General features: G+C 42.3%; 2 protein-coding genes and 1 long non-coding RNA gene across 3 annotated transcripts; 2 read left to right on the top strand and 1 right to left on the bottom strand.

Annotated features, from left to right (window-relative positions):
- Positions 1 to 209: 209 nt before the first annotated feature.
- On the bottom strand, positions 210 to 883 carry LOC135744694 (uncharacterized). The gene is made up of 3 exons (XR_010530805.1): positions 754 to 883; positions 533 to 651; positions 210 to 449 (listed from the first exon to the last, which is right to left on the bottom strand). It is a non-coding gene; the product is annotated as an uncharacterized lncRNA (long non-coding RNA).
- Positions 884 to 1,747: 864 nt separating this feature from the next.
- On the top strand, positions 1,748 to 6,571 carry LOC141282205 (uncharacterized). The gene is made up of 5 exons (XM_073814783.1): positions 1,748 to 2,087; positions 2,405 to 2,496; positions 3,646 to 4,732; positions 4,860 to 6,131; positions 6,540 to 6,571. The coding sequence occupies exons 1-5, from the start codon at positions 1,748 to 1,750 to the stop codon at positions 6,569 to 6,571; spliced, it is 2,823 nt and encodes a 940-aa protein (XP_073670884.1).
- A 16,811-nt stretch (positions 6,572 to 23,382) lies between these two features.
- Positions 23,383 to 25,714, top strand: LOC135744734 (E3 SUMO-protein ligase ZBED1-like). The gene is made up of 2 exons (XM_065263048.1): positions 23,383 to 24,211; positions 24,702 to 25,714. The coding sequence occupies exons 1-2, from the start codon at positions 23,383 to 23,385 to the stop codon at positions 25,712 to 25,714; spliced, it is 1,842 nt and encodes a 613-aa protein (XP_065119120.1).
- The last annotated feature ends 42 nt before the right edge of the window (positions 25,715 to 25,756 follow it).

The following is a 25,756-nucleotide window of genomic DNA, read 5'->3' as shown; positions in this document are numbered from 1 at the left end:
AACTATGTACAAAGCAGCATAATGTCTCTTATGTTCTCCAAACACGTCAAAAAGTGCGATACATGCGGGAAAGATCCCTAAAAAACTTTTTTAAAGTGATCAAGTGTTGGAAAAAAAATCCTCAAAAACGTTGAAAAAAAGAGTCACTTTTGCAGGCGCATATGGCGAGTTGCCAGAGAAAAACAACAACTCTACAACGCTGGGGAAAAGTGTCACTTTTGCAGGCGTATATGGTGAGTTTCCCTGTATTTTGGTGTCGCCTCTAATCTGGATTGCAGCGTTGCACAGAGCTCGGAGAGTTCAAGGCTGCGAGAGGGCGGTGGCCGCACAATCCATCCAGACACCCCGTCAACAATGCCGTCTTCCTCATCAGACATGAGATCTATGGTGGCGCACCTCCAAATTTCCATCTCATCCTAAGCCAGCACACTTCGTCTCGCTTCCAGCAACTGTAATACAATCAATAAAGACAATAAGTGACCTGAAAAATACTCACATTGACAAAAAACTGATCTAATATAATAAATCTTACCCTTTTTCTTCTGGATCGACTCCGAGCTAAACTTTTCGCATTTTCCGCCCGCGATGCGAGTTCAGGTTGTTTGTATCTGAAGCTCCGGCGTACCGACTCATAATACGTCTTACAGGCAGCTGGAAAACAATTAAATAATACTGGTATTAATAAAAACAGTCACGGTACAATTAAACAAGAAATGAGGAAAAACATTAGTTTTACAGAGAAGTTATACTTACAAACAATGTCGTCACTCTCAGCGGTTAAATCGGGACTTGCTGAAATAGCCCCAAGCAAATAGGAGGTCACGGCTTCGTTGTGAGGTGACGTTAGTCTGTGGAAACAAAATGTGCGGGTTTAAGCTCAGATCTATCAACGTATCTATTTCCTTATACAAGAATAAAAAAAAACATTCTTTAAATCATAACGTTACATTACCCTTGCTCTGGTTCATAGCGCCTGCAGTTTGCCTCAGAGTTATGAAGACACCGTACAGCCTCCTGAAAATTACAAGACAAAAAACACCTCTAAGTTATAAAACACACACTGGTTCTGCTAACGTTACTTTTAGCTTGGGCTACTTAAAAAATATGCTTATACATAAAGTTATTCTTACCGCAATCTTGGGATTGTGCACGCGTCTTCTCTTCTTGGAGTTATTTTCTTCCACAGTACCGTTACAGTTTTTCGACTCCAAAGCAGCCAACCTATCCTCAATGGTCAGCAACCTGGAGTTTACTGCGGCAAACTGCCCATTCACATTGGCAAACTGCTCATTCACATTGGAAGTAAGCAGAGTAAGCTGACGAGACAGTCCACTCAAAGCATTCAGCAGTTTCTTCTCATCGGTCAGCGGACTGGATGAAAGGGGTTGGTCGCGTCCATGCAGCGGAGTTGAAGGAGAGCTGAAGGCTAGACGCCGTCCTGCCATTGTAGATCTCACGAAAGCGCAAAGTAGCAAAAACACAGGAAATGTAGAAAATTTTTTGAGAACAAACACCAAACTGTGTCTGTTATATGCTCGTCTTGTACCGCTGTATGACTCGTCATAGGCCGTGACCTCGCACGTGATTGGACGAAGGCGACAATCTCGTCTGGCTCCTCCAATCACATGTGAGGTTATTGTTATAAGGAAGATCTCGCGAGACGTGCGCGCATGCGTATATGATATAAACAAGTGCGGTGGCCTGACTCTCTGTTGTGATATCAACACAGTGTGCTGTCAGTTGAAAGATGGAAGTCCCAAGACTGAAGAAACGACCTCGCCGCTTCTGTGAACATTGCAACACTGAACTGTGTCACACACAGTATTTTGACCACAGAAAGCGCTTTTTCAAAAATGGAGTTTGGGAGAAAAAATCCAAAAGGGCTACGTCAGATAACGTACTGAGCCAGCTGCTGTCCAGTCATGAATCCGCTGTGAGTGATGTACCGTCAATGTGTAAAGACCCGGAAGATAACTTTACTGGAGTTAGAGAGATTGGTGGAAGTGAAATGCACTCCGAGGACCCAGAAAAAGAATTGATTGAAGAATTTGAAGAAACGCACCCAGCAAATATCAGTTCAGACAACGGTGAGCTTAATTACATATTTTTTATATTAGCTTTGCTTGGTTTACGTATGTTACAATATTTTAAACAATACTAAAACATATCAACAAGTAAAATAAAATCAACAAGTTAAACAAAAAAGTTTTGAATATACTATATCAAAAAGTAGTCTTCCAGCAAGTTTTATCCATGGTGGTAGCCCTTGCTAACAAAAAGGTTGGAGACCCCTAGTTAAATGTGGTTGATTTTCACTGTTGTTGTTATTGTAATAGTAATTTATAATTAAATAGGAATATCGCGTTTTAATGCATAACAATATCTTGTTATCGTTGTTTATTAGACGAAACAGCAGATGATCAAAGCATTCATCTTTTCCTGGACTCCAGCGATTCAGAGTCAATGCAAGATGATGAAGACATCTCCTGTTGTGTGGTAAGCATGAAATTACATTTGGATATACTAGTATAAAGTTCAATACATGCTAATCCAGAGCTGAAACGGGAAAACCTAACATGTTTCACCCACATGATTGTTCTCCACTCTCAAATTTCTGTTAGTTAACTGATGAAAGCAACTAAAGTATTAAACACACTTTATAAAGTATATAAAATTCCTAAGATGAAGTTGAAGTGGATGAAGTTCCCACAAAGTACTTAACTGGTTCATTGCACTAAAGCTAGCTGTTTGAGATGCACATGATCTTTTCAAACTACAGTTTTCAAATCTTTTCATACTCAAATGGCCATATTGATGAGTAATGACCATATTAATTGTGTTCTTTTTAAGTCTCAAATGACCATATAAACGATGGGCTTTCCAATCTGTAATGGCCATATTAACGATGGGCTTTCCAGTCTGTAATGGCCATATTCATGATGGGCTTTTCAATCTGTAATGGCCATATTCATGATGGGCTTTTCAATCTGTAATGGCCATAATCATGATGGGCTTTTCAATCTCAAATGACCATATTAACGATGGGCTTTTCAATATCTAATGGTTTAATGGTGGTGATGAGTCTGTGCATTGCCTACCCAGTCTCACAAAGTTTCGTGATATAGTCACGTATTTTTTTGATTCTTTTTTCGTGCTATTATCACGAATTTTCGCGTTTTTTCGTAATCGTATCACGAATTCCTGTTTTCGTGTGATTATCACGTATTGGTTACTCAACTGCTTTTTCCTATTTTTAAACCATTGTCGCTTCGGTTTAGGGTTAGATTTGGTGCTTGCATTAGAATGTCACTTTATATATTGGTTTATACTATTTTTCCTGATTTATTTTTTTAAATGTCGCCTGGCGTTAGGGTTAGAGTTGGGTTTGGTTAGGGATGTCATTTTATGTAAATCTAACCCTAAACCGAAGCGACAATGGTAAGAAAATAGGACAAAACAGTTGAGTAACCAATACGTGATAATCACACGAAAACAGGAATTCGTGATACGATTACGAAAAAACGCGAAAATTCGTGATAATAGCACGAAAAAAGAATAAAAAAAAATACGTGACTATATAACGAAATTTCGTGAGACTGGGCTGGCATTGCATGTGTTTTAAATATGTCCTTTACATTTCCATAGGATGACTTTGTGGATGCAGAGGGGGAAATCCTTGCTGAGGAGCCGAGTGAAGCCTATCCTCACATACAAGATGGGGAGGAGCATGGAATTGATCGGTCCAGAAGTGAAAAACCAGAACACTTGTTGATGAAACTTTTTGCCATGATGCTTTTGTCATGGCAATCAACCTTCAAGATTTCTGATAATGCCATCACATCACTTCTTCTGTGCATCAAACATTTCATGTGGATAATTGGAAATGTTCTCTGTGCTAATACCCTCACTGCCTTTTCAAGCAACATTCCAAAGACTTTATGCTCCTTGAGGAAATGGACTGGTATACTTCGTGACGACTTCTTACAGTATGTGGTTTGTCCAAAATGTATGACAGTGTACATGCTTACTGAAACCTATGAGCTCAGACGGGATGGTACTAAGGTTTGCAGGACTTGTGGTCACATCCCATTCTACACTCACCCACAGCAGAGGTCTGCATTAAGGAAGAAATGTGGCTTTGCCTTGCTAAGAAAGGCTACATATTCGAGCGGTGAAGAGTATGTCCATCCAATACGTTCTTACTGTTACAAGAGTGTTGTGCAGTCTCTGGGAGGACTTGTTAAAAGACCTGGATTTGAAGAGAAATTAGAAGAATGGCGAAAGCGGGAAATGCCAAAGGGTGTGTTAGGAGATGTGTATGATGGACAAGTATGGCAGGATTACCAGTATGTGAATGGAGAGCCTTTTTTAACAGAGCCAAATAATTTGGCCTTGATGCTGAATGTGGACTGGTTCCAACCTTTCAAATATGCACCTTATTCAGTCGGAGCCATCTACTTGGTCATTTTGAATCTACCTCGTGAAGACCGTTTTAAGGAAGAAAATATGATTCTCATTGGACTAATACCTGGACCAAAAGAGCCATCACTAAATATAAATGCTTTCTTAGACCCCTTAGTTGATGAGCTTCAAGAACTTTGGCATGGCGTGATTCTGGAAGACAACTCTTTTTTAGGACATCAGGTTTACAGAGCAGCTCTGCTTTGTCTTTCATCAGATATCCCCGCAACTCGAAAATGTGGAGGCTTTGTTGGACATGGAGCTTACAGAGGTAATTGAAATATTCAAACAGTCTTTACTATACATAACTATAAATGTAAATGTTATAAATAAATCATATATGAATCAAATATAAATATATGTGTGTATAACATATTGCATTTAATTTTCATTTGCAGGATGTCACAAGTGTTTGAAGACGTTTAGCAAGAAGGAATTTGGTGAAAAAATGGACTACTCAGGATTTGAGAGGTTTTCATGGGAGCCACGCACGTCAAAGGATCACATATACTATGCTGGATTATCCAAACGGGCAAAGACAAAGGCAGAACAGAAAAGAATTGAATGCGAGTATGGAGCTAGATGGTCAGAACTTTTCCGCTTGAGTTACTATGATGCCATCAGATTTGTCGTCATAGATCCAATGCACAACCTTCTCCTTGGTACCGCAAGACATGTATTCAGACTGTGGACAGAATTAGGAATTTTAACAACAAAAAGCCTTGATGAAGTTCAAGCTAGAGTGGAAAGCATCAAAGTACCTTATGAGGTTGGAAGAATTCCATTACGAATTTCATCTGGCTTTACAGGATTTACAGCAGATCAGTGGAAAAACTGGACAACCATTTACTCCCTGTTTTGTCTGAAGGGGCTTATCAACAACAGACACTATGACATGTGGTTTGACTTTGTGCAGGCTTGTATCATACTCTGCTCCAGAGTCATATCCATCAATAGACTGGAAGTAGCAGATCGATACCTGCAGACATTTCTCTCAAAATTTGTCGAACTCTTTGGCCCATTGCACTGCACCCCCAACATGCATCTACATCTTCATTTGAAAGAGTGCATGTTGGATTATGGACCAGTTTATTCTTTTTGGTGTTTTTCATTCGAGCGTTTTAATGGAATACTGGGAAAGTTTAATAACAACAACAGGGCAATTGAAGTCCAGATTATGAGGCAATTTCTGCAGGGCCAACAACTTCGTATGCCATGGACATGTGAATATGGGGCTGAATTTGGCAGTATTTTAGGAAAACAAATGGTTGGGACTTTGTCATGCAATGACACAGCTGATATGCTTTATGTGAAACACAGTGTTTTGGTGTCAGCAGAAAGACTTCTCTTTGAAAACTGCACAGTGGTGCCTCTGACTCCATTCCACCAGACAATCTTGGATGAGCCTGACAGACATGCAATATTGACAATGTATCACCAGATGTACCCTTGTGTCACTGACGTTGACCCTTTTGCCATGACATGCAAACGGGTAACATGTCTGAATGTAACTTACTCAATTGATGGATCTAGAGCAGAAAGGTCAGCATATGTATATGCTAAGTGGTGTGGAAACACAAACAGTTTTGAGGAACCCATCATTGACCCTCTAGCCGAACTACGACCAGCCATTATAAAGCAGTTTATAGTTGTTAATGTTGTCTCAAAAGGTACTGCATTCAAACATGTAATTGCACAAGTTTCCTGGCTTCATCCCCATCCGGACAGACATTTTTATGGAAAGCCAATAGAAGTTTGGGCGTGTCAGGGAACAGACTTGTCATACCCAGCATCATTTCTGCCTGTTGAGCGCATTGCTGGGAGATGTGTGGTTCACACATCCACTGTGCATTTAAGCAAGACCAAAGAAAAGGTCACTGTAGTCATGCCATTATGCACAGTATTTGAACTGTGATGTAATTGCACAAGTTTCCTTCCTTCATCCCCATCTGGACAGACATTTTGTTGTTTTTGACATGTTGTTTGATGTTGTTTGCATAGAATGTACAAATTGCGCCTGATTAAAACTATTAAAATTGTTGAAATAAATTGTTTTGTGTATCTTTTTTACCTAATAGTGGTTATTGGTAATGACATGCAGAGTAATTAATCTACACTGTTAGCCTGGACCAATTGAATCTACTTAAAGGGATAGTTCACTTTAAATTGAAAATTCTGTCATCATTACTCCTCCTCATGTTGTTCTAAACCTGTATGAATTTCTTTTTTTCTGATGAACACAAAATATATTTTGAGAAATTATGAACATTGAACTTAAATATAATTTGTACTAGCCCGTATAATAAAATTGGAACAAACTTGGTTGCCCTAAAAAAATAAGTAATGTGAACTAAAACAAGTATATTTAACTTAAAATTTCTAATAATTACAATATTATTCAGAAAGTGCATTAAACTTAATTTTAAGTTAATTTTGAATTACTCTGTCCAACATCTCTGCTTAGTTAACTTAGTTTAAAGATTTTCTATTTTTATAATATTTTTTATAATTCTTAAAATTTTATATTTATAATTCTCTTAGTGTTTTAAATGGTATTGTAACACAAAACTCATGACTAAGTCAATCATTGAATAAACTTGATTTTCCCCTGAAACACACACAAAACTGCGTTTTTGACAACAATTGTCAGTACTGTGGAGAAAAATACAATACAATGTGGTGTTTGTGTCAATAAACACTGATCACCTGAACGGTGACTTTCAGTTACAAAAATGGTAATGTATCATTTGCAACTAAACAACATTAATAATATAAGAGCATAAACCTCTATGACATTTTAACAAATGTATAAGTAGTTAAAGTTCTTATTAGTTCTTAATTCTGTAAAAAAGCTAAAATAATCATTATATTCAGGGACAAAGGATAATGGGTATTCCTTACAACATATACTGATAAAGTTCATTCACTTGAATGTTTTAGTTTAATTCATTTTATATGCTTAAAAGTTAAATGTACATGTCCAAAACTCAAAATATTAAGTGATGTTTATATAATTAAAACAATATTTGGGTTAACAGTGTAGCATACTTTAAAAATGAATTAATTCAAGCTAAAATTTAAGAGTCTGTAATTTGGCTATACTGACCCAGGTGAAAAAAAGTAGTATTTAATGTATTAAAAATATACTTAAAATTTAAGTAATATGTTTTTAGTACATTTGTATTCCCAACGTGCTTATTTAAAGTGTATTAAAAATATGTTAAATAGCTTTTAAATGTATTTCAAAAAAGTGTACTACAAGTACGTTGGTAATAAATATATGCTTAATTACACTTTTTAAAAGTATGTTAAACTCAAGCATACTTTTAATTTATTTCTAAAAAGTGCACTAGAGTTAAGCTGGTAATAAATATATGTTTAATTACACTTTTTAAAAGTATGCTAAACTCAAGCATACTTTTAATGTATTTCTAAAAAGTGCACTAGATGTAAGCTGGTAATAATTATATCTTTAATTACACTTTTTATAAGTATGCTTAACTCAAGCATACTTTAAATGTATTTCTAAAAAGTGCACTAGAGGTACGCTGGTAATAAGTATATCTTTAATTACACTTTTAAAAAGTATGCTAAACTCATGCATACTTTTAATGTATTTCTAAAAAGTGCACTAGAGGTACACTGGTAATAAATATATCTTTAATTACACTTTTTAGAAGTATGCTAAACTCAAGCATACTTTTAATGTATTTCTAAAAAGTATACTAGAGGTACGCTGGTAATAATTATATCTTTAATTACACTTTAAAAAAGTATGCTAAACTCAAGCATACTTTTAATGTATTTCTAAAAAGTACACTAGAGGTACACTGGTAATAAATATATTTTTAATTACACTTTTTACAATAATGCTAAACGTCTCGGTTACGTATGTAACCCTCGTTCCCTGAAGGAGGGAACGGAGACGTCACGTCGTGACCGACGAATTGGGAACTCGCTTAGAGAGACCAATCTGCTTCGAATACTACTAAAACGCCAATGAACTTGGCATTGAGATATTTGCATAATGCTGGCGCCGCCCCGCCAGGTGCGTATATAAGCAGCAGGTGCAAATGAGGAAATTAGCTTCTTTTTCGCTGAGAAAGCCGGAAAGTGTGACCGGCCGTAACAGCAGGTGGCAGCACCTGTGGCGACGGGACGTGACGTCTCCGTTCCCTCCTTCAGGGAACGAGGGTTACATACGTAACCGAGACGTTCCCTTTCAGTCGGTCACTACGACGTCACGTCGTGACCGACGAATTGGGAATCCCTATCAAAACGCCACTAGGGGCTGACCTCTTCCAGTGTCTGCGTAAAGCCCTCCGGTTCCACTTAAGGATAAGGAGAATTAGGTTTTAAGGCAGAAGGCCGGGCACTAGATGTTCCTTTAACCCCACGGAAGTGCCAGCGACTGGGAAGCGCCCTACCTGAGCGGGATAGGAACGCTGCGGAAGCCACCACCCGTCTTAAGGGTTAATGGTGGGCGAAAGTCAACCGTAGTTGAGGTAAAAATGACAGCCGTGGCTGTGTAAGCAAAGCAGTGCTCTGCTAAGGGAAACGTGGGCTAGTAGGATTAACCCCACGGAAAATACTCACAAAGGAACCCGGTGGGACACAATGTGGAGCCCGAGCCAACACGTAGGTTCGCGAGGATGCAGCTAGTGAAGGCTGACAGCCAATGCTCCGCAACAAAGGCTGCCAAGGCAGCGGAGGAAGAACAATTCAAACCATTACGCATTTTTGTTCTGAAGGCCTTCCATACTGATACAGTTATGAAGCATCAGATGGAGGCTGCAAGCCGACCTGTGAGACTGTTCTCCGTGCTCCCCCTGGTGAGGAAAGAACACGAGAGGATACAGGCTCAATACGAACACTGTAAAATCTAATGAACGTATTAGGTGTCGCCCAACCAGCAGCTCTACAGATGTCTGTTAGCGAGGAACCACGAGCTAGAGCCCAAGATGAGGCAACGCTCCGTGTGGAGTGCGCTCTCAAATTAAAGGGGCAAGGAATACCCTGAAGATTATAAGCCAGGGCGATAGTATCAACTATCCAATGAGACATCCTCTGCTTAGTGACAGCTTTCCCTTTCTGCTGGCCACCATAACAAACAAAGAGCTGGTCTGAGGTCCGGAGGCTTTGCGTGCGATCCACGTAGAGTCGCAGTGCGCGTACGGGGCACAACAAAGCCATGGTTGGGTCTGCGTCCTCCGGAGGCAGCGCTTGCAAGCTCACCACTTGATCTCTGAAAGGAGTAGTGGGAACTTTGGGCACGTAACCTGGTCTGGGCCTCAATGTTACGCTTGAGGCAGCAGGACCAAACTGAAGGCACGAGTCGTCAACAGAGAATGCATGTAAATCCCCTACTCTCTTCACTGAGGCCAATGCTAGCAGGGTCAGAGCTTTCATTGATAAAAGCTTCAGACTCACAGACTGCAAAGGCTCGAACGGGGGGGCCTGCAGGGCTTTCAGCACCATGGACAGGTCCCAGGGAGGAATAGAAGGAGGGCGCGAGGGGTTTAGCCTACGAGCGCCTCTTAGAAATCTAACAACCAAATCATGCTGGCCAACTGTTCTGCCGTTAATAAGTGAGTGATGAGCAGAAATAGCAGCGATATCAACTTTAATGGTGGAGGGTGACAGCCTACCGTCTAACCTATGTTGAAGATATAAAAGCACGGTGTTAATAGGGCATTCTCTGGGGTCTTCGCGTTGCGAAGAGCATCAGGTGACGAAAAGGTTCCATTTAAACGCGTAAGCCCGTCTCGTAGACGGAGCTCGTGCCGCGTTGATTGTGTTAGATACCGCTTGCGGTAAATCACTTAAACCTTGCGCGCGCTCAACGACCACACATGGAGATCCCACAGGTCGGGGCGCGGGTGCCATAATGTGCCCCCTCCTTGAGAAAGAAGGTCCTTCCTCAGGGGAATCCGCCAGGGAGGGGCTGTCGCGAGGAGCATCAACTCTGGAAACCAATTCTTGCTCGTCCAATATGGGGCGATCAGTAAAAGGTTCTCCTCGTCCTGCCTGACCTTGCACAGTGTCTGTGCGATTAAGCTCACTGGGGGGAATGCGTATTTGCGCATCCCCCGAGGCCAGCTGTGTGCCAATGCGTCCACGCCGAGGCTGCCCTCGGTTAGTGAATAAAATAGGCGACAGTGGGTATCGTCCGGCGACGCAAACAGATCTATCTGCGCACGACCGAACTTCTTCCAAATTAGCTGGACCGTCTGGGGGTGGAGTCGCCATTCGCCGGGGCGCGCCGCTCGAGAAAGCGCGTCCGCCGCTGTATTGAGCGAGCCCGGAATGTGAATGGCACGAAGGGACCTCAGATGCTTCTGACTCCAAAGGAGGAGATGACGAGCGAGATGCGACAGGTGACGGGAGCGCAAACCGCCTTGACGGTTGATATACGCAACGGTCGCAGTGTTGTCGGTGCGTACTAGTACATCCTTCCCTCGCAGCTCCGTAGCGAAGCGTACGAGTCCCAGATATACTGCCCACAACTCTCGGCAATTGATATGCCAGTGCAACTGGGGTGCTGTCCACACCCCTGAAGCTGTAAGCTCGTCGTACGTGGCACCCCAGCCCGTGTCGGACGCATCTGTGTGTACAACAGCATGCTGAGCGATCTGTCTCATGGACACACCGGACCTGAGAAACGCGGGGTCCGACCACGGGGGGAATGTTAGGCGACACGCAGGTGTAATGGTTACACGATGGATGCCGGCGCGCCACGCTCTCCTCGGGACTCGATCGTGAAGCCAACGCTGAAGCGGTCTCATATGGAGCAGTCCGAGCGGTGTCACGGCCGCTGCTGCAGCCATATGCCCCAGGAGCTTCTGAAATTGTTTCAGCGGGACCGCATTCTTCCCTCGGAATGAACCGAGGCAAGTCAGAATTGACTGGACGCGCTCTTCTGTCAAACGCGCCGATAAATCGATCGAGTCCAGTTCCATCCCGAGAAAAGAGATCCTCTGCGTGGGGCAGAGTTTGCTCTTTTCCCAGTTGACCCGAAGACCCAAACGGGCGAGATGCCGAAGCGTTAAATCTCTGTGCTCGCACAGCGTCCGTCGAGAATGCGCTATTATAAGCCAATCGTCGAGGTAAGCCAATATGCGAACGCCGCTCTCTCTGAGGGGCTTTAACGCCGCCTCCACTACTTTCGTGAACACACGGGGAGAGAGGGATAGCCCGAACGGTAAAACTTTGTACTGGTATGCCCGTCCCTCGAACGCAAACCGGAGAAACGGTCTGTGACGAGGGATTATGGACACATGAAAGTACGCGTCTTTCAGGTCTATTGCCGCAAACCAATCTTGGGGGCGAATTGAATTGAATATTTGCTTCGGTGTTATCATTCTGAAGGACCTCTTCTGCAGAGATTTGTTCAGAACGCGCAAATCCAAGATCTGTCGCAACCCACCGCCTTTTTTGGGTACTATAAAATACGGGCTGTAGAAGCCCGATCTCATCTCGGTTGGAGGGACCGGCTCGATCGCGTCCTTCGCCAACAGGACTTCGACCTCTGCACGCAGTACATGTGCATCGGACGCTTTCACCGTGGTGAAACGAATGCCCGAGAATTTGGGTGTGTGCCGGATGAATTGAATTTCGTAACCGAGGCGAACAGTGCGTAAAACCCAACGAGACGGGCTGGGAAGCTGAAGCCACGCCCCCAGGGACCGTACGAGGGGAATTAACGGCACCGTCGGGGTACCCGCGGTGGGGCGGCTGAGCGGGACAGGTGGTACTGCCGGTACGTCTGCTGGGACAGCATAAGTATCTACAGTATGTGTGTGTGTGACACTGACCTGAGCCCGCTGAGGGTGACGGTCGTCTGGTCTCCTCAGCGGAGAGCACAGACTCCGAAGAGGGTGCTGGTGGTCCCGTCTCCTCAGCGGAGAGCTGGAACTCCTCAGAACACCCGCTGGCGATAGAGGAGAGGGAGGAAGAGCATGTGAATGCCCGCTCACATCTCTCTCGATCCTCTGAAGACCTGGAGAAGGAATAGGAATGCACTCTTTTTGTGGTTTTGTGGGTACCGGCTGAAAAGCCGGCGGAACAGAAACAAAAGGAAACCAAAGATTCTCCACCCGGCCCTCTACCGGTGGAGGGAGCGATGCCATCACCGTCTCCCGTAGAGTGATCCCATCCCAATCCAGGTCGCCCGTCTCAGGGCCGCTTCGTCTTCCGTTTACCACGGGAAGCGGGTGGGGCGGGCGGGGCGGGCTGTCGACGGCTGTTCCCCCTCCGTGGCCTGGAAGATGTTCTAGTGGGGGGGGCGGAGGCAGCCGCCGCAGGGCACCCTCGGCGAGGAGCAGACGGGCCCGCCGGCGCTGGAGGGCGAGATGCAGGTCGCTTGCGCCGGGGCATGATCTGTGCGATCGCCTCTGTCTGCTTCTGGGCGGCGGAGAACTGCTGGGCAAAAGACTCCACCGACTCACCGAAGAGGCCAGCCTGTGACACTGGAGCGTCCAAAAACTTGTTCTTGTCCGCTTCCGACATGTCAGCCAGACATAGCCATAAGTGGCGTTCCTGGACCACCATCGTGGACATGGCACGACCAATCGCCTGCGCTGTCACCTTCGTAGCGCGAAGAGCCAGGTCAGTGGCAGCCCGGAGCTCCGAAAGGACAGGCGAGTCGTGTCCTCCCTCGTGCAGATCCCTCAAGGCCTTGGCTTGGTGAACCTGCAGCAACGCCATTGCGTGCAGGGCTGAGGCCGCCTCTCCACATGCCTGGTGGGCAGCGCCCGTTAAACCGGAGGACTGTCTGCAGGCACGAGAGGGGAGGGTTGGGCGGTCCTTCCAAGAGGGAGCGTGTGCCGGACACAGCTGCATCGCGACAGCACGCTCCACGGGAGGGATCCCCGTATAACCCTTAGCGGCTCCGCTGGTGAGGGAGGTGAGGGGGGAGGGCTGAAACGGCCGTAATCTCATGGAAAACGGCGACTTCCAGGTTCTAGTCAGCTCCTCGTGCACCTCGGGGAAGAAAGGCACCGGTGGAGAGGGTTGTGAAACCCGGGCAGCTCCAAAGAACCAATCATCCAGGCGGGACGGTTCGGGCTGAGGGGGGGGAACCCACTCTAACCCTACGGTCTCCGCCGCTCGAGCGAGCACGGCCACCATCTCTGGATCGAACTCCGGCGTCCCAACCCGACCAGAGGGAGGAAGGGCGTCGGGGTCCACGTCAGGGGGAGGAGGCCCACCCTCGGATGCTGCGGCGTCGGTGGACCCGGAGGGCGGCACGATGGATTCTAGAGACATCGTAGAACACGATGCTGAAGTCTCCATCGGCACATCAACCGGCTGTGGATGAGGAGGCTGAGAGCCTGAGGACGAATCCCCCGCTCGGCTCAGCACAGTGATGCGCAGGTCGTCTTTTGAGAGCTTCACAGCCGCACCGTGGCGGCGTTCAGCACTCGCATGACGAGGGTTGCGTTTTTCCCGGAGGAAAGACAACCGTCTGCGCAAATCCACAAGGGACATGTTCTCGCAGTGAGAACACTTACCCCCAGCGAACGCTGCCTCTGCGTGCTCGATGCCCAAACACGAAAGACAACGCTCGTGACCGTCCTTCGGACCCATGTACTTGCCGCACCCAAGATCGCACGGACGAAAAGCCATCCTGAAAAGGACGCTGATGTCCGGATATACGAGAGAGTGGCTGCCTTTAACAAGGCACAAAGCTCTCTCGTATCACTCTTTTAGGGAAATTCACTCAGATGCTTAGTTGATGAGCGCACAGGAAGGCAACGCACACACAAAACTCAAAACAAAATAAAGATGTGGAGTCGTGGAATTAAGCGAAGCGTCCGCTGTGGTACTGCTAGTCCAACCAACTTCAGCAATCGAATCCCACCAGAGTAGAGTAGCTTCTCAGTAGCAGATACTGCCGGCTTTCGAAGCGATAAAAAGCTAATTTCCTCATTTGCACCTGCTGCTTATATACGCACCTGGCGGGGCGGCGCCAGCATTATGCAAATATCTCAATGCCAAGTTCATTGGCGTTTTAGTAGTATTCGAAGCAGATTGGTCTCTCTAAGCGAGTTCCCAATTCGTCGGTCACGACGTGACGTCGTAGTGACCGACTGAAAGGGAACTCAAGCATACTTTTAATGTATTTCTAAAAAGTGCACTAGAGGTACACTGGTAATAAATATATCTTTAATTACACTTTAAAAAAGTATGCTAAACTCAAGCATACTTTTAATGTATTTCTAAAAAGTGCACTAGAGGTACACTGGTAATAAATATATTTTTAATTACACTTTTTATAAGTATGCTAAACTCAAGCATACATTTAACGTATTTCTAAAAAGAGCACTAGAGGTACGCTGGGAAAAAATATATGTTTACTTACACATTTAAAAAAAAAAGTATGTTAAACACAAGCATACTTTTACAGAAGTTTTAGTGTATATAGAAAAAAACATATATTTTTTTTAAACATGTACATTAATTTTAATAGGCTTACATTGCAATTTCAACATCATATCATTGAACTTGCATTATATATTGATTTTACAAAGTTAATCCACATAAATTTGTTAGTGTTTATATTCAAACAACACACGTGACGGACCTGACTAAACCTCATTGGTTCTTGGGATTCAGTACGTCACATTGGCTTCCTGATTCAGTTGTTCGAACGTGCGTGATTGTTGGTAACTGTGGATTAAAAGTTGAAACTAAAACTGTTAAATTATATATAGTGATCATCAGAGGACTTGGCAGAAACAACGCGATTCACATGGATTACTTCGGCGATGTTTTTTATTGCTGTTGCGATTAACTTTTTGAAATGTGAGCAGTTTTTAAGTATCAAGTGGATCTGACATCGAGGGGAAATATACGTTTCTTGGATTTCATTAAAGTACATCGGTTTTTGTTTGAAGATGAATGAGAGAACATGAGGGTAAGTTAAGTGATGACAGATTTTTGCTTTTTATTTTTAGTGAACTATTAAATAAGTAGAACATTTAGTATTACAGTATGTCTTAATTTTAACCCAGCTTCTTAAAGCGTGTATGTTGTGTGGCTTTTGGAACATAACGTTACATTTTTTTTGTGAAGTTAGGCATTTCATTTCTCTTGTTGTATTTCAGAAATCATAACAGCCTGTCTTTTTTTAGCACAGCGGCATTCAAATTGACCAATCAGAGCCGAGAATATCTAATAAGTCGAAGTAGAGATGAACAGATAAAGATACAGCCCGTAAAAATACTTATTCTTGGTGGTAAGTTTTTAGTTCTACAGTATTTGTATAACATTTAGATAACTTTTACGTTTTTCTAATGCTAATGTTTAAAGAGTAACTAAACCCTAAACCAACTTTTTTATTTAATGATCTGTAAGAATGATGCTTTATTAGTGTAAGTTTTTTGACATTTGGATATAAAGTGTTTCAATACTACAATATATGTTGTAAAAACGTCTGAGTGCTGCCCTCTTCAGGTTGAACGGTGGCTACTGGCAGGGCTCGAAATTGCGAATATTTTGGTCGCATATGCGACCGAAATTTAATCTGTGCGACCTTAAAATATATTTGGGAGCATTTCTGCGACTGCCCATTTTGTTGTGGTGCGACTTGATTTAAATTGTGATGCTGCGTGCTGCTGTCCCAGGTTCAGTGTTTTCTCCAACGTTACATAACCAATCAAATTTCACCATTAAGTTCTTAAGTTTAATGAAGACCGCAGATTGGCTAATATGAGCGTCAGTCATTCCTTGTTGCCGTGCTACGTTGGTACGTGAAGCGCGAAAATAATGGTGCGTTCCAGGCAGGTTTTTAAACCCGTGAGTTACGACTTCAAAACCACGACTCACGACCCTATGCGTTCCAGGCAGCCTGTAACTCGTGTTTTTACAACCTTCTACCGGAGAAAGTGCTCTGGAACGGCAGTCAAACCCGTGACTTCCCACCCGTGAACTCGTACTAGATCGATGTACTCCCAGTTCAAAGTCGTGAGTCGTGGTTTTGAAGTCGTGAGTTACGGGTTACAGGTTGCCTGGAACGCAGCATAAGACGCACCGCGAGCATGACGAGAACAAGCCGACTACAGCCAATGTTACTACTGTAATTAATGACGACGATCCGGATTCAAATGCGACTCCACCACCGGAAAATAAGACTTGACATTAAACCTTTCAGAGAGAGTGGCTTAAAGATTTCGAGTGTCTTCGCTATGAAAATGGCTCGATGTAACTTACTTTGCTTACTGTAAATCCTGTAAAACGGCGTTGGTGGCGGAATCAAAACATTTTAAGCGCCAGACCTTGCTTAAACATGGCGAAAGTGCCAAAAACACTAGTAGTGTCATGACAAATGTGTTCATTATTGATGGAGACACCGACCTGTCTGTCAAAGAGTGTTTGATAGTGTATGTGCGCATGCGCTGGTGAATGGACATCCGACAAACATCCTTGTGGTCCATGTTGATGTGGAACACGACAATGTTGATGGTATGTTTTTATAAAAAAATATATTTTTTAAAACATATTTAGTAGTAATAGCATCCTGGTAATGCAGTTATCAATACCAATATTAGCCTTCTAAATTAAGCCTTCTATATTAAGGTCACTTTTGTAAATGTCCCAATTAATCAGTGTTTTACGTGTTTGCTAGATTTTCTATTGTAATCTTTTTTTTTTTATATATATATATATATATTTTTTTGGGCTTTTGTGCCTTTTTTATTTTTGACAGAATAGTGGAGAGTAGACAGGAAAGTGTTGGGTGGAGATAGGGGAGCAGGATCGGCAAAGGAATCGAACTCGGGTCGCCATGAGCACACTGGTGCTATGTGTCGGCGCACTAACCACGGGGCTATTGGTGCCAACTTCTATTGTAATCTTAATCATTTTACCTATAATCTGTAATTGGTAAATTATTATTGCTATACTATTTCAAAAGCAGTTGGGTATTAATTTAGGAATCTATGCAGTAAAAAAAAAAAAAAATACCAAATTTTAAATGCTGGCCATAGGATATGTAAAGCCTGGTGGTTGCATTTTATTTTAATAAAATAAATCTATTAACATATACATTGTAGTTGTGGTGCTTTTTAATTTTTGGATGGATGCGCCTAAATTTTTGCTGGTCCTCCTAACTCTTTAAAGTTGTGAGCACCAGTGCTACCAAAAAAAGTTAATTTTGAGCCCTGTACTGCAGTTGAATTTTCCTATTGGATGTTGGACCGGACACTTTTAGACAACATTACAAAGACAATAATATATTACTAACGTGATTAGCCTGCTGGACGAATTGTAAAAAACAGCACAATGTAAGCACTGCTAGTACAGGCTAGCTGAATATATCTTAATGATTACAGAGATAAGACAACACATAAAACTTGCAACCTTTTTCAGTTTGCACATCTGGACAATTCTTCACACATCATAGGTTGTAAATTTGGGTAAATCCAGCAAACAAGTAATTTTAGCGATTCTGCTTTCACTCTGCTTTAAATCTCCCGCATCAGAAACTTAAGAGCAGCCTTGAGTCAATTGTGGAAGTTAAGCGTGCATAGAGTCCATTGGCATGACTTCTGATTTCCTTAAATCTCCTTAAACAGAGGTGAACTTTTCTTGTAAGCAAGACCACAATAGACATGTCAATGGAAAATGCCCTTGGTTAAAATAAAACACAATTATCAAAGTAAAGAATATCCTGTAATACACACAGGTTGCATTATATCAGTGTCAGTGAGTTAAGCCTCCTATAACCCTTTGTTCAATGTAACTTGTAGAGTGCCATGTAGCGACGGATCAAACGGACACTTATGTCAAGCTTGATGAGGACACAGTCAAAGCTTTAAAAGCTAAACTGAGAAGTTAACAAAATTCTAATGCATATGTTCATTAATAATTGGTTAATTTTGTATATATTCTGTTTCCTTTTCACAGACCTTGTGATTAAGTCTTCAGTGTCTGAATGGCAAGAAGAAGTGACCCTTGTTGGACTTTAAGGCGTCCATTGCGTGTTCATAATTTAGAGGAAAGGCAAAAGATACGAATATCTAAGTTCAAATATTTATTGATCAGATATGAAAAAGTTTAACAGCGCTGGGTCCTCTCAAGTAGCGAACAACCAGCTCAGGAAGTAACATGCTTATTTTTAAAATATGTGACGTCGATCTTTCTTCAGAAAATCTCCACCCACAAAGGCTGCTCTCCCTCGTGAATCTGACTCCTTTACCACACCCAATTTCAGCCTGTAGGCAAAGATGGACACACATAGACAAAGAAAAAACAATCTGTTCTCCTCTCATCCCTGGGAGCCCTGCAGTTCTTCTCTAGTACTCCTCCACTTGACATAGCATGTTATAATGCTTTCTTAAAAACAAATCATTAATAAAACATTCATTTATAAAAAAACATAAGCTGTAAGATGAAAGTGATTATTATGTAACACATATTTCAATATCATGACATCATTTCATTATTTGTAAAATTGGTTATATGAATAAGGCACACATTAACTTCTTTAGATAGATAAACACATATTAAATCTTTTACTGCAATACTACTTCTAAGCAAACACTTTAATCATTATTAAAAACCATCTGTTAGGAAAGAAAACACACACACACACACACACAGGAGATTCTGTTCTTCAAGGTTGAGCTGCCCTGCCCCCATTAAGTTATTCTGTATGCAACCTTCATTTCATTGGTTAATACAAATTTATCAAAGACAACATCTTATATTTATTACATCAATTATTCAATGATTAATACTGATTAAGTAAGAAATACATGGCATATTTTATCCTGTGAATATTAAAGCATTAATTAATGACATAGTTGCCTGTTTGCTTTCCCCCTCAGGCCTCTCTCTTATCTTGATCGATGCCAGGCGTAAATTCCTCGCTAATCCTCCTTACAGCACACACACAAAAACTGGTAATTTTCCTCTCTCAAACACCTCATTTCTACATAATAGCTCAGTGCATATATGAAACACACAATGTTTATAGAATAAAATGATCAATTAAAGAAATATAAAAATGGAACAAAATCAATTTCCACAGTCCTTATTTGGACATCTTTGTAACTTTAACACTTTTAGCAATCAGCATGAAATGTAGGCAGTAAATATGTAAAACATAATTATTCAACAACACAACAGTACTCCATTGTTCATGAATTGGTTAAATGCATTCATTAGTTAAACATACTAATTTTCACTTTCTCTAAATATAACATAGTTATAAAGCAAACAACTTGTTTATTGAAACCATCTGTTCTGCGTGTTTTCTCTTCAGGGCTTTGTTCCTACCCCCAACTGGAACAGCCTTTCAACTTTACACACAGACATTTACTCACATATCTCAGCACAGAAAGCATAATGGCACATATGGATTATAACATAACATACTGATTAATAAAACAACATAAAAATCCCACAATTCCCTCTCTTGACCTCTGAAAGAGGTCACACATTTTCTTCTTCCTCCTCGTCCAGGTTCTGTAGGCCTAATAGGGGCATGCTATATGGGGGTGGACTATTCTCTTTTTTCTCTATTGCAGACACTATCAGTCTGTTACACAGGGATCTAAGACAGGGAATACAACAACATCCACAGGTCACCAGGATGGCCACGAATACACCAATGGACACTACTACTGAGGTCACTATTGCTTTCCATTTGCCCAATACTTTATCCAGCAAGTCAGATATGGGGTTGTCAACACCTGAGTGTTCTCGCATTTCTATGGACAGAGTTTTTAGTCCTTCCAGTGCCCTGGTCACTGACCCGTCCGGTGCTGTATTATTCGGAATGTACGTACAACAAAAATCAGAAAATAAATGACATACACCATTCTTTTCGGCCAACAACATGTCTAGGGCCATTCTATTTTGAACTGCCATAAGAGAAGTGGGTGCCAATTGTTCTGCTAGGCCGTCCACCGCATCTCTGGTCATGTTCGCCAATCTCATAACATTATAATGCACATAATTGATCCTATCCACGTTTTTATTCGGGGTAACTGGAAAAAAGGCCGATAATATTGGGATATTTTCAAATCCGGCAGCTATCTGGTCAGCTAATTTATATTCGTCAGGTACACCCCTGGGCACACCTATTGCATCAATGTATGTGGGACTATTTAATGACAAATCTACATTTCTTTTTGCTGCTCTTTTAGCTAGAACATGCCTACGTCGTCTGGCAGTAATGACATTGGGTTGTGATTGGAGCTTCACAGCTTTTTCTCCTATTAAGACTATTGGTGCCCCCAACCTTACCATGGCACATGTTCCTTTAGATGCTTGTTCGATTTTAGTTACTAACCTTTGACTCCCACAATAATAATATATTCCTGACCTGGCCCATCCTCCAATCATGGACCCATTGTCTTGGTAGGTGATATTACACCACCCGGGGTCAATGGTTCCCAGATTAATTTTTGGGTTGGTCCTGGTGAAATTAAAACAGGTGTAATTGGCTATATTGGGCCTAAATGGTCCCGCTCTCGAGTTATTACCTATTGGTGGAAAAACTGAGGATAAGGTCGTGCAGTTTTTTGGAGAGGCCTCTTTAGTTAATGCTAGCATACACTCATAACCCCACGGGTCTTCCGGGTATAGGGGAGCTGGTTCTGTATATAGTACCGGTCTACCTCTAGCACATCCTACACAATCTTCTAGTTTCTGTTCTCTGGCTGTGGAAATGATCCATTCCAGCCATAAATTGGTTTCCCCATAGCCTGTGGCCATCTCTATTATATCTTCTGGTTTTAGTTTGGTATAATCTATTTCAATGATTTCATTAACTTGTTTCTTTTCCACCGGGTCAGGCAGTTCTGCGGTCGCGATTGTATTGGGTTCTGCTGAGTCTATAATGTTTATTTTTATGAGACCCTTAGGGTCTGTTCCATCCACATCTGCACCTATTACCAACCACATAGTGGTCTCCTCCTTTCCCCCATACCTCATAGCTGTGCCTCCCCGGGGTAACCTGCTCCACTCTCCTATTGACATGGTAACAGGATTTTGAACTGGACTGTAATCTCTTTGTATTTTTAAGTTTTCCCACATTTCCCCATCTGTACCCGTCCTTTTTAGGAGATCCCATGTTCCCGTATAAGCCACTACACTACTCCATCTTGGGCACCATGATCTGTCATCATAGCCTCGCTCCCGACACCATAGTGTGGTCATAATATCCAGACACAAGTATATATCATATCCCCTCCATGAGCTATTCTTCCCTCCACAGTCTATCACACTGCATAAATCAAAGGTGTATGACGTCGTTGAATTTTTTATGTAATCTAATTCAATTCCCCCATATCTCTTTAAACACTGATCTTGTGATGTTGTTTTGGACCTTTTGTCATTTTTCAGATTACCTCCACTATTTATGCCAAATATCATGATAATTATAATTGCAGTTATAAACCCTAGGGCCCACAGAACCTTCCAATTTCCACACAGCTTCATCTCTGTGGAAAAATACACTTATGCCTATTGGCTAAATTAAAAAAAAAAAAAAAAAACACTCTTAAACTTAATACTTGATGAAAGGTAGGAGTATAGTGAAAGAAGTAAAACGATAATACTAATACAAAATTAAAAGGAAGTAACACGATAATAATAGCAAAAACTAAAACTTAGATGACATTCACAATGAATAAACCGTAATTGTGATGTTCAGGTCCCTGAACACTTCTGTCAGGATTCCCAGCACTTTGTGGAAATCCAATTTATCCAAGCCACACCCCAGCCGGGGAGTGGATACACTTGTTATGTTTTCTTTCTCACACCACTCTCTCATACATCTGAGGCTGTGGGTAAAATTCTCATATGTTGGTAAATCAGTACAATTTTGTTTTGTTATTAAATGAAAAATCAATCTGCCGTCGTCCTCGTGGGTAACTGCACATTCACCTGTGTGCTTGTTCTGTCTTACAACCTTTTGTGTACCGTACTACGCTTTGAATTGTACGGCTATACCTGCTCCATAGGCACAATCTGCACTCACACAGTGTGCTAGGGGTTCTGTTGCTGGGCTGGAAAAAATGTCACCTTTTTTATGCACAATTTTACAGAGTGTTTGTTGACTTTGTTGTTGGTGTTGTGCGAGTGTTACCACTGATGTTTCACTTCCTGTTTGTTCTCTCTGTATTCCAGCTGATTCACTTTCACTTTCAACACTCTCCCTCTCTTGGACCTGAGTCCTCAGGTACACACCAGTTTCCGTGAGAGACCTGCTGGGAGAATCACATGGAACACAAGAAGAGAGATGGAACCAGGTGTCGCCTTTCCCTTGCAGCTTTACACAATGTGACGTCCTAGCGGTGACTCTCAGCGGTTTGGACCACCTTGGCTCGTTCCACTTTCTCCTGAACACCTTGACTCTCACCCAGTCAGCTGTGCTTACAGTTTGGTCACTATCATCAGCAGCAGTGTTGGTAGCCTGGCAGGAAAAATGTTTAATCAGAGCAGTTAATTTGTCAAAGTAAACGGCATGAGTTAGAGGCAGGATGGGATCCTGCACCAGGGCATTCCTTGGACCTGGAAACTGACGACCTGTAAGCAATTCAAATGGGGTGAAACCAGTAATCCTGTTAACAGAAGAGCGGATAGACATTAATGCAATTGGTAATGCATCCAACCAGGTTAGTTTTGTTTGCGCGCAAACTAGGGCTGAACGATATTCTGTTTTAACATCGTCATCGCGATGTCCGCGTGAGCGATAGTCACATCGCCGTAACATGCGATGTGAAAGGTAACGTAGTAGCCCATGGTGTATTAAGAGAACAGTAGCACCAAGATAGCACACACAGTAAACACGAGTTTGTCGTATGGCTTGTTGCTGGGGTGACATGCACGTTCCGCGTGCCTGCTCAGTGATTGGTTCGCTGTGACGCTGCTCACTCTCACAATTCACAGCAAAAATTCACTGCTAAAATGCGCGACGAAGAGGATCCGCCGCAAAAAAGTGATTTCGTACCAAAAAGAAAGTCGAAATCATCTATTTGGGATTATTTCGGCTACAAAAAGGAGGATGTTGACCAAAAAGAGGTACTTTGCATTGAGTGTCATAAAGTTGTGGGCACAAAACAAGGAAACACCACCAATTTGTCTGACCACTTAAAACGGCACCACAAAGCTCTTTACGACGAATACAAAGTCAAATCTGGGACTGGATGTCAACCAAAACAAACAAATATTTGTGATGCCTTTGCCAGCGTGACACCTTACCAGAAAGGCTCTCAACGACAGAAAGAAATAACCGATGCAATAACGTTTCATATAGCTAAAGATATGTTGCCATTAAATACCGTCACCAAAGAGGGATTTAAGAAAATGATCCGAACGCTTGACAGACGGTATGTTATACCATCCCGCACATATTTTTCCCAAGTTGCGATAAAAGAGCTGTATGAAAAATGCAAATCTAAGATTGAAACAGAACTATTGAACGTGGAATACTACGCAATCACAACAGACTTGTGGTCCAGCAGGACAACGGAGCCCTACATGAGTCTGACGGTCCATTTCATCACAGAGGACTTTGAGTTAAAAAGTCGCTGTTTGCAGACGGCATTTTTCCCGGAAAGTCATACAGCAGAGAATATCGCAGAGGCCCTGAGAGAAGCGGTGTCCGCTTGGGGCTTAGATGAGAGACGTCAAGTCTGCATGACAACAGATAATGCAGCGAACATGGTAAAAGCTGCCGATCTGAACAAGTGGACCAGGCTACAATGCTTCGGCCACAGACTGCATCTTGCAGTTGGTGAGTAACGACCATGATCTTTATCCTAAATAAATATACATTTTTACTCAGCTGTTTTACTTGATAACCTGTCCTGAACCTGACAAAACTTGTAAGATGAATTTGTTGCATGTGTGTACGTAGAGCTTTAAAACGTAAGAAAAAATACATACACTAAACATTTAATTTTAAACAATTTATTGAATCATTGAAAAAATAGTTTTATGAGCACATTGTATAAAATAAAACAGGTTATTGTGCCCTCTAGAGATGACCGAAAATGAAAACATTTCATGGATGAACAGTGCACAGAAATTACATGCATCATATGACATTGTACTGTATAACTATAGAATGCATACAATAGCATTATTAAAATGTTATAAAAAGCAGTTATAAGATAAATATTACATAAACCAAGGTCTTTTGAACTTATTTCTGTATCAAAATGTATAATTAAAATAAATATTTAACTTCAATAATTAAAGTTTGCAATGTTTTGTTTGCTTAGAAAACGCAGTGAAAAAGGATGGCCGCATTGATCGTGCTGTAGGACTCTGCAAGAAGCTGGTGAGCCACTTTTCTCACAGCTGGAAGGCCAGCGATGCCCTGGCAAAAGTCCAGAAGGAACTCAATCTACCATCACATTGTCTCATCTCAGAATGCCAAACAAGGTGGGGTTCCAGGCAGATGATGATCAGCAGGATATTAGAGCAGCAGCAGGCTTTAACTCAGGTCCTGTCTGCAGACAAGAAGCTGCGGCATCTGATTCCAACCTGGCAGGATATAGATGTCCTGGAATCGGTAAGCAAGTCACTGGGCCCAATGCTGGATTTCACTGATGCACTTTCAGGAGATGAATACGTCAGTGTCTCCTTTGTAAAGCCAGTTCTTCAGCTCTTCAACACTTCACTACTGGAAATGCGAGAAGATGACACAGACCTGACCAAGAACATAAAGAAGAAGATGCTGGACTACCTCAATGAGAAATACGAAGATGATGAAACTCAGAAGCTGCTAGATATGGCATCTTTTTTGGACCCCCGATTCAAGATGGACTTCATCAGTGCAGACAAGAAGACCCAAGTTAAAGCTAGAGTGTCATCACTGATGATGGAATGCCAGGAGAAATCAAGCTGCAGCACTGACGTGGAGCCAAATGTTAGTGCACCCCAGGAAAAGAAAGCAAATAAGTCATTGGGAAGCTTCTTTAAACAGAGTGAAACTGCAGCAAAGGGTGATTCGTCTCTGACTGTAAAGGATGCTTTGGACGCAGAGTTAAACACCTACCTGCTAACACCTCCAATAGACAAAGAGGAGGATCCACTTGCATGGTGGAAAGTACACAAACTAAGCTTTCCTCATCTTGCCAGACTTGCCCGCAGATACCTGTGTATTCCTGCGACAAGCTCGCCGTCAGAGAGACTTTTCAGTACAAGTGGCAACATCGTCACTTGCCAACGAACCTGTCTCAAGCCTGCAAAGGTTGATAGACTTGTGTTCTTAGCTAAAAACCTTGAGTAAGCAAAGCATTCAGCATACATATGTATGCATGATCATGCTAAA

Source organism: Paramisgurnus dabryanus, chromosome 5, assembly GCF_030506205.2.
Source record: "Paramisgurnus dabryanus chromosome 5, PD_genome_1.1, whole genome shotgun sequence".
Lineage (NCBI taxonomy): Eukaryota > Metazoa > Chordata > Actinopteri > Cypriniformes > Cobitidae > Paramisgurnus > Paramisgurnus dabryanus.
The sequence above is the reverse complement of the archived record's forward strand: the minus strand, read 5'-3'. Positions and strand labels throughout refer to the sequence as shown.

Excerpts from the sequence above, each read along its gene's own strand:
- LOC141282205 (XM_073814783.1), top strand. The coding sequence starts at position 1,748 with ATGGAAGTCCCAAGACTGAAGAAACGACCTCGCCGCTTCTGTGAACAT. Across the intron at positions 2,497-3,645 it reads AAGACATCTCCTGTTGTGTG|GATGACTTTGTGGATGCAGA; the intron begins GTAAGCATGAAA and ends ACATTTCCATAG. Across the intron at positions 6,132-6,539 it reads TGTTAATGTTGTCTCAAAAG|TGGTTATTGGTAATGACATG; the intron begins GTACTGCATTCA and ends TTTACCTAATAG.
- LOC135744734 (XM_065263048.1), top strand. The coding sequence starts at position 23,383 with ATGCGCGACGAAGAGGATCCGCCGCAAAAAAGTGATTTCGTACCAAAA. Across the intron at positions 24,212-24,701 it reads CAGACTGCATCTTGCAGTTG|AAAACGCAGTGAAAAAGGAT; the intron begins GTGAGTAACGAC and ends TTGTTTGCTTAG.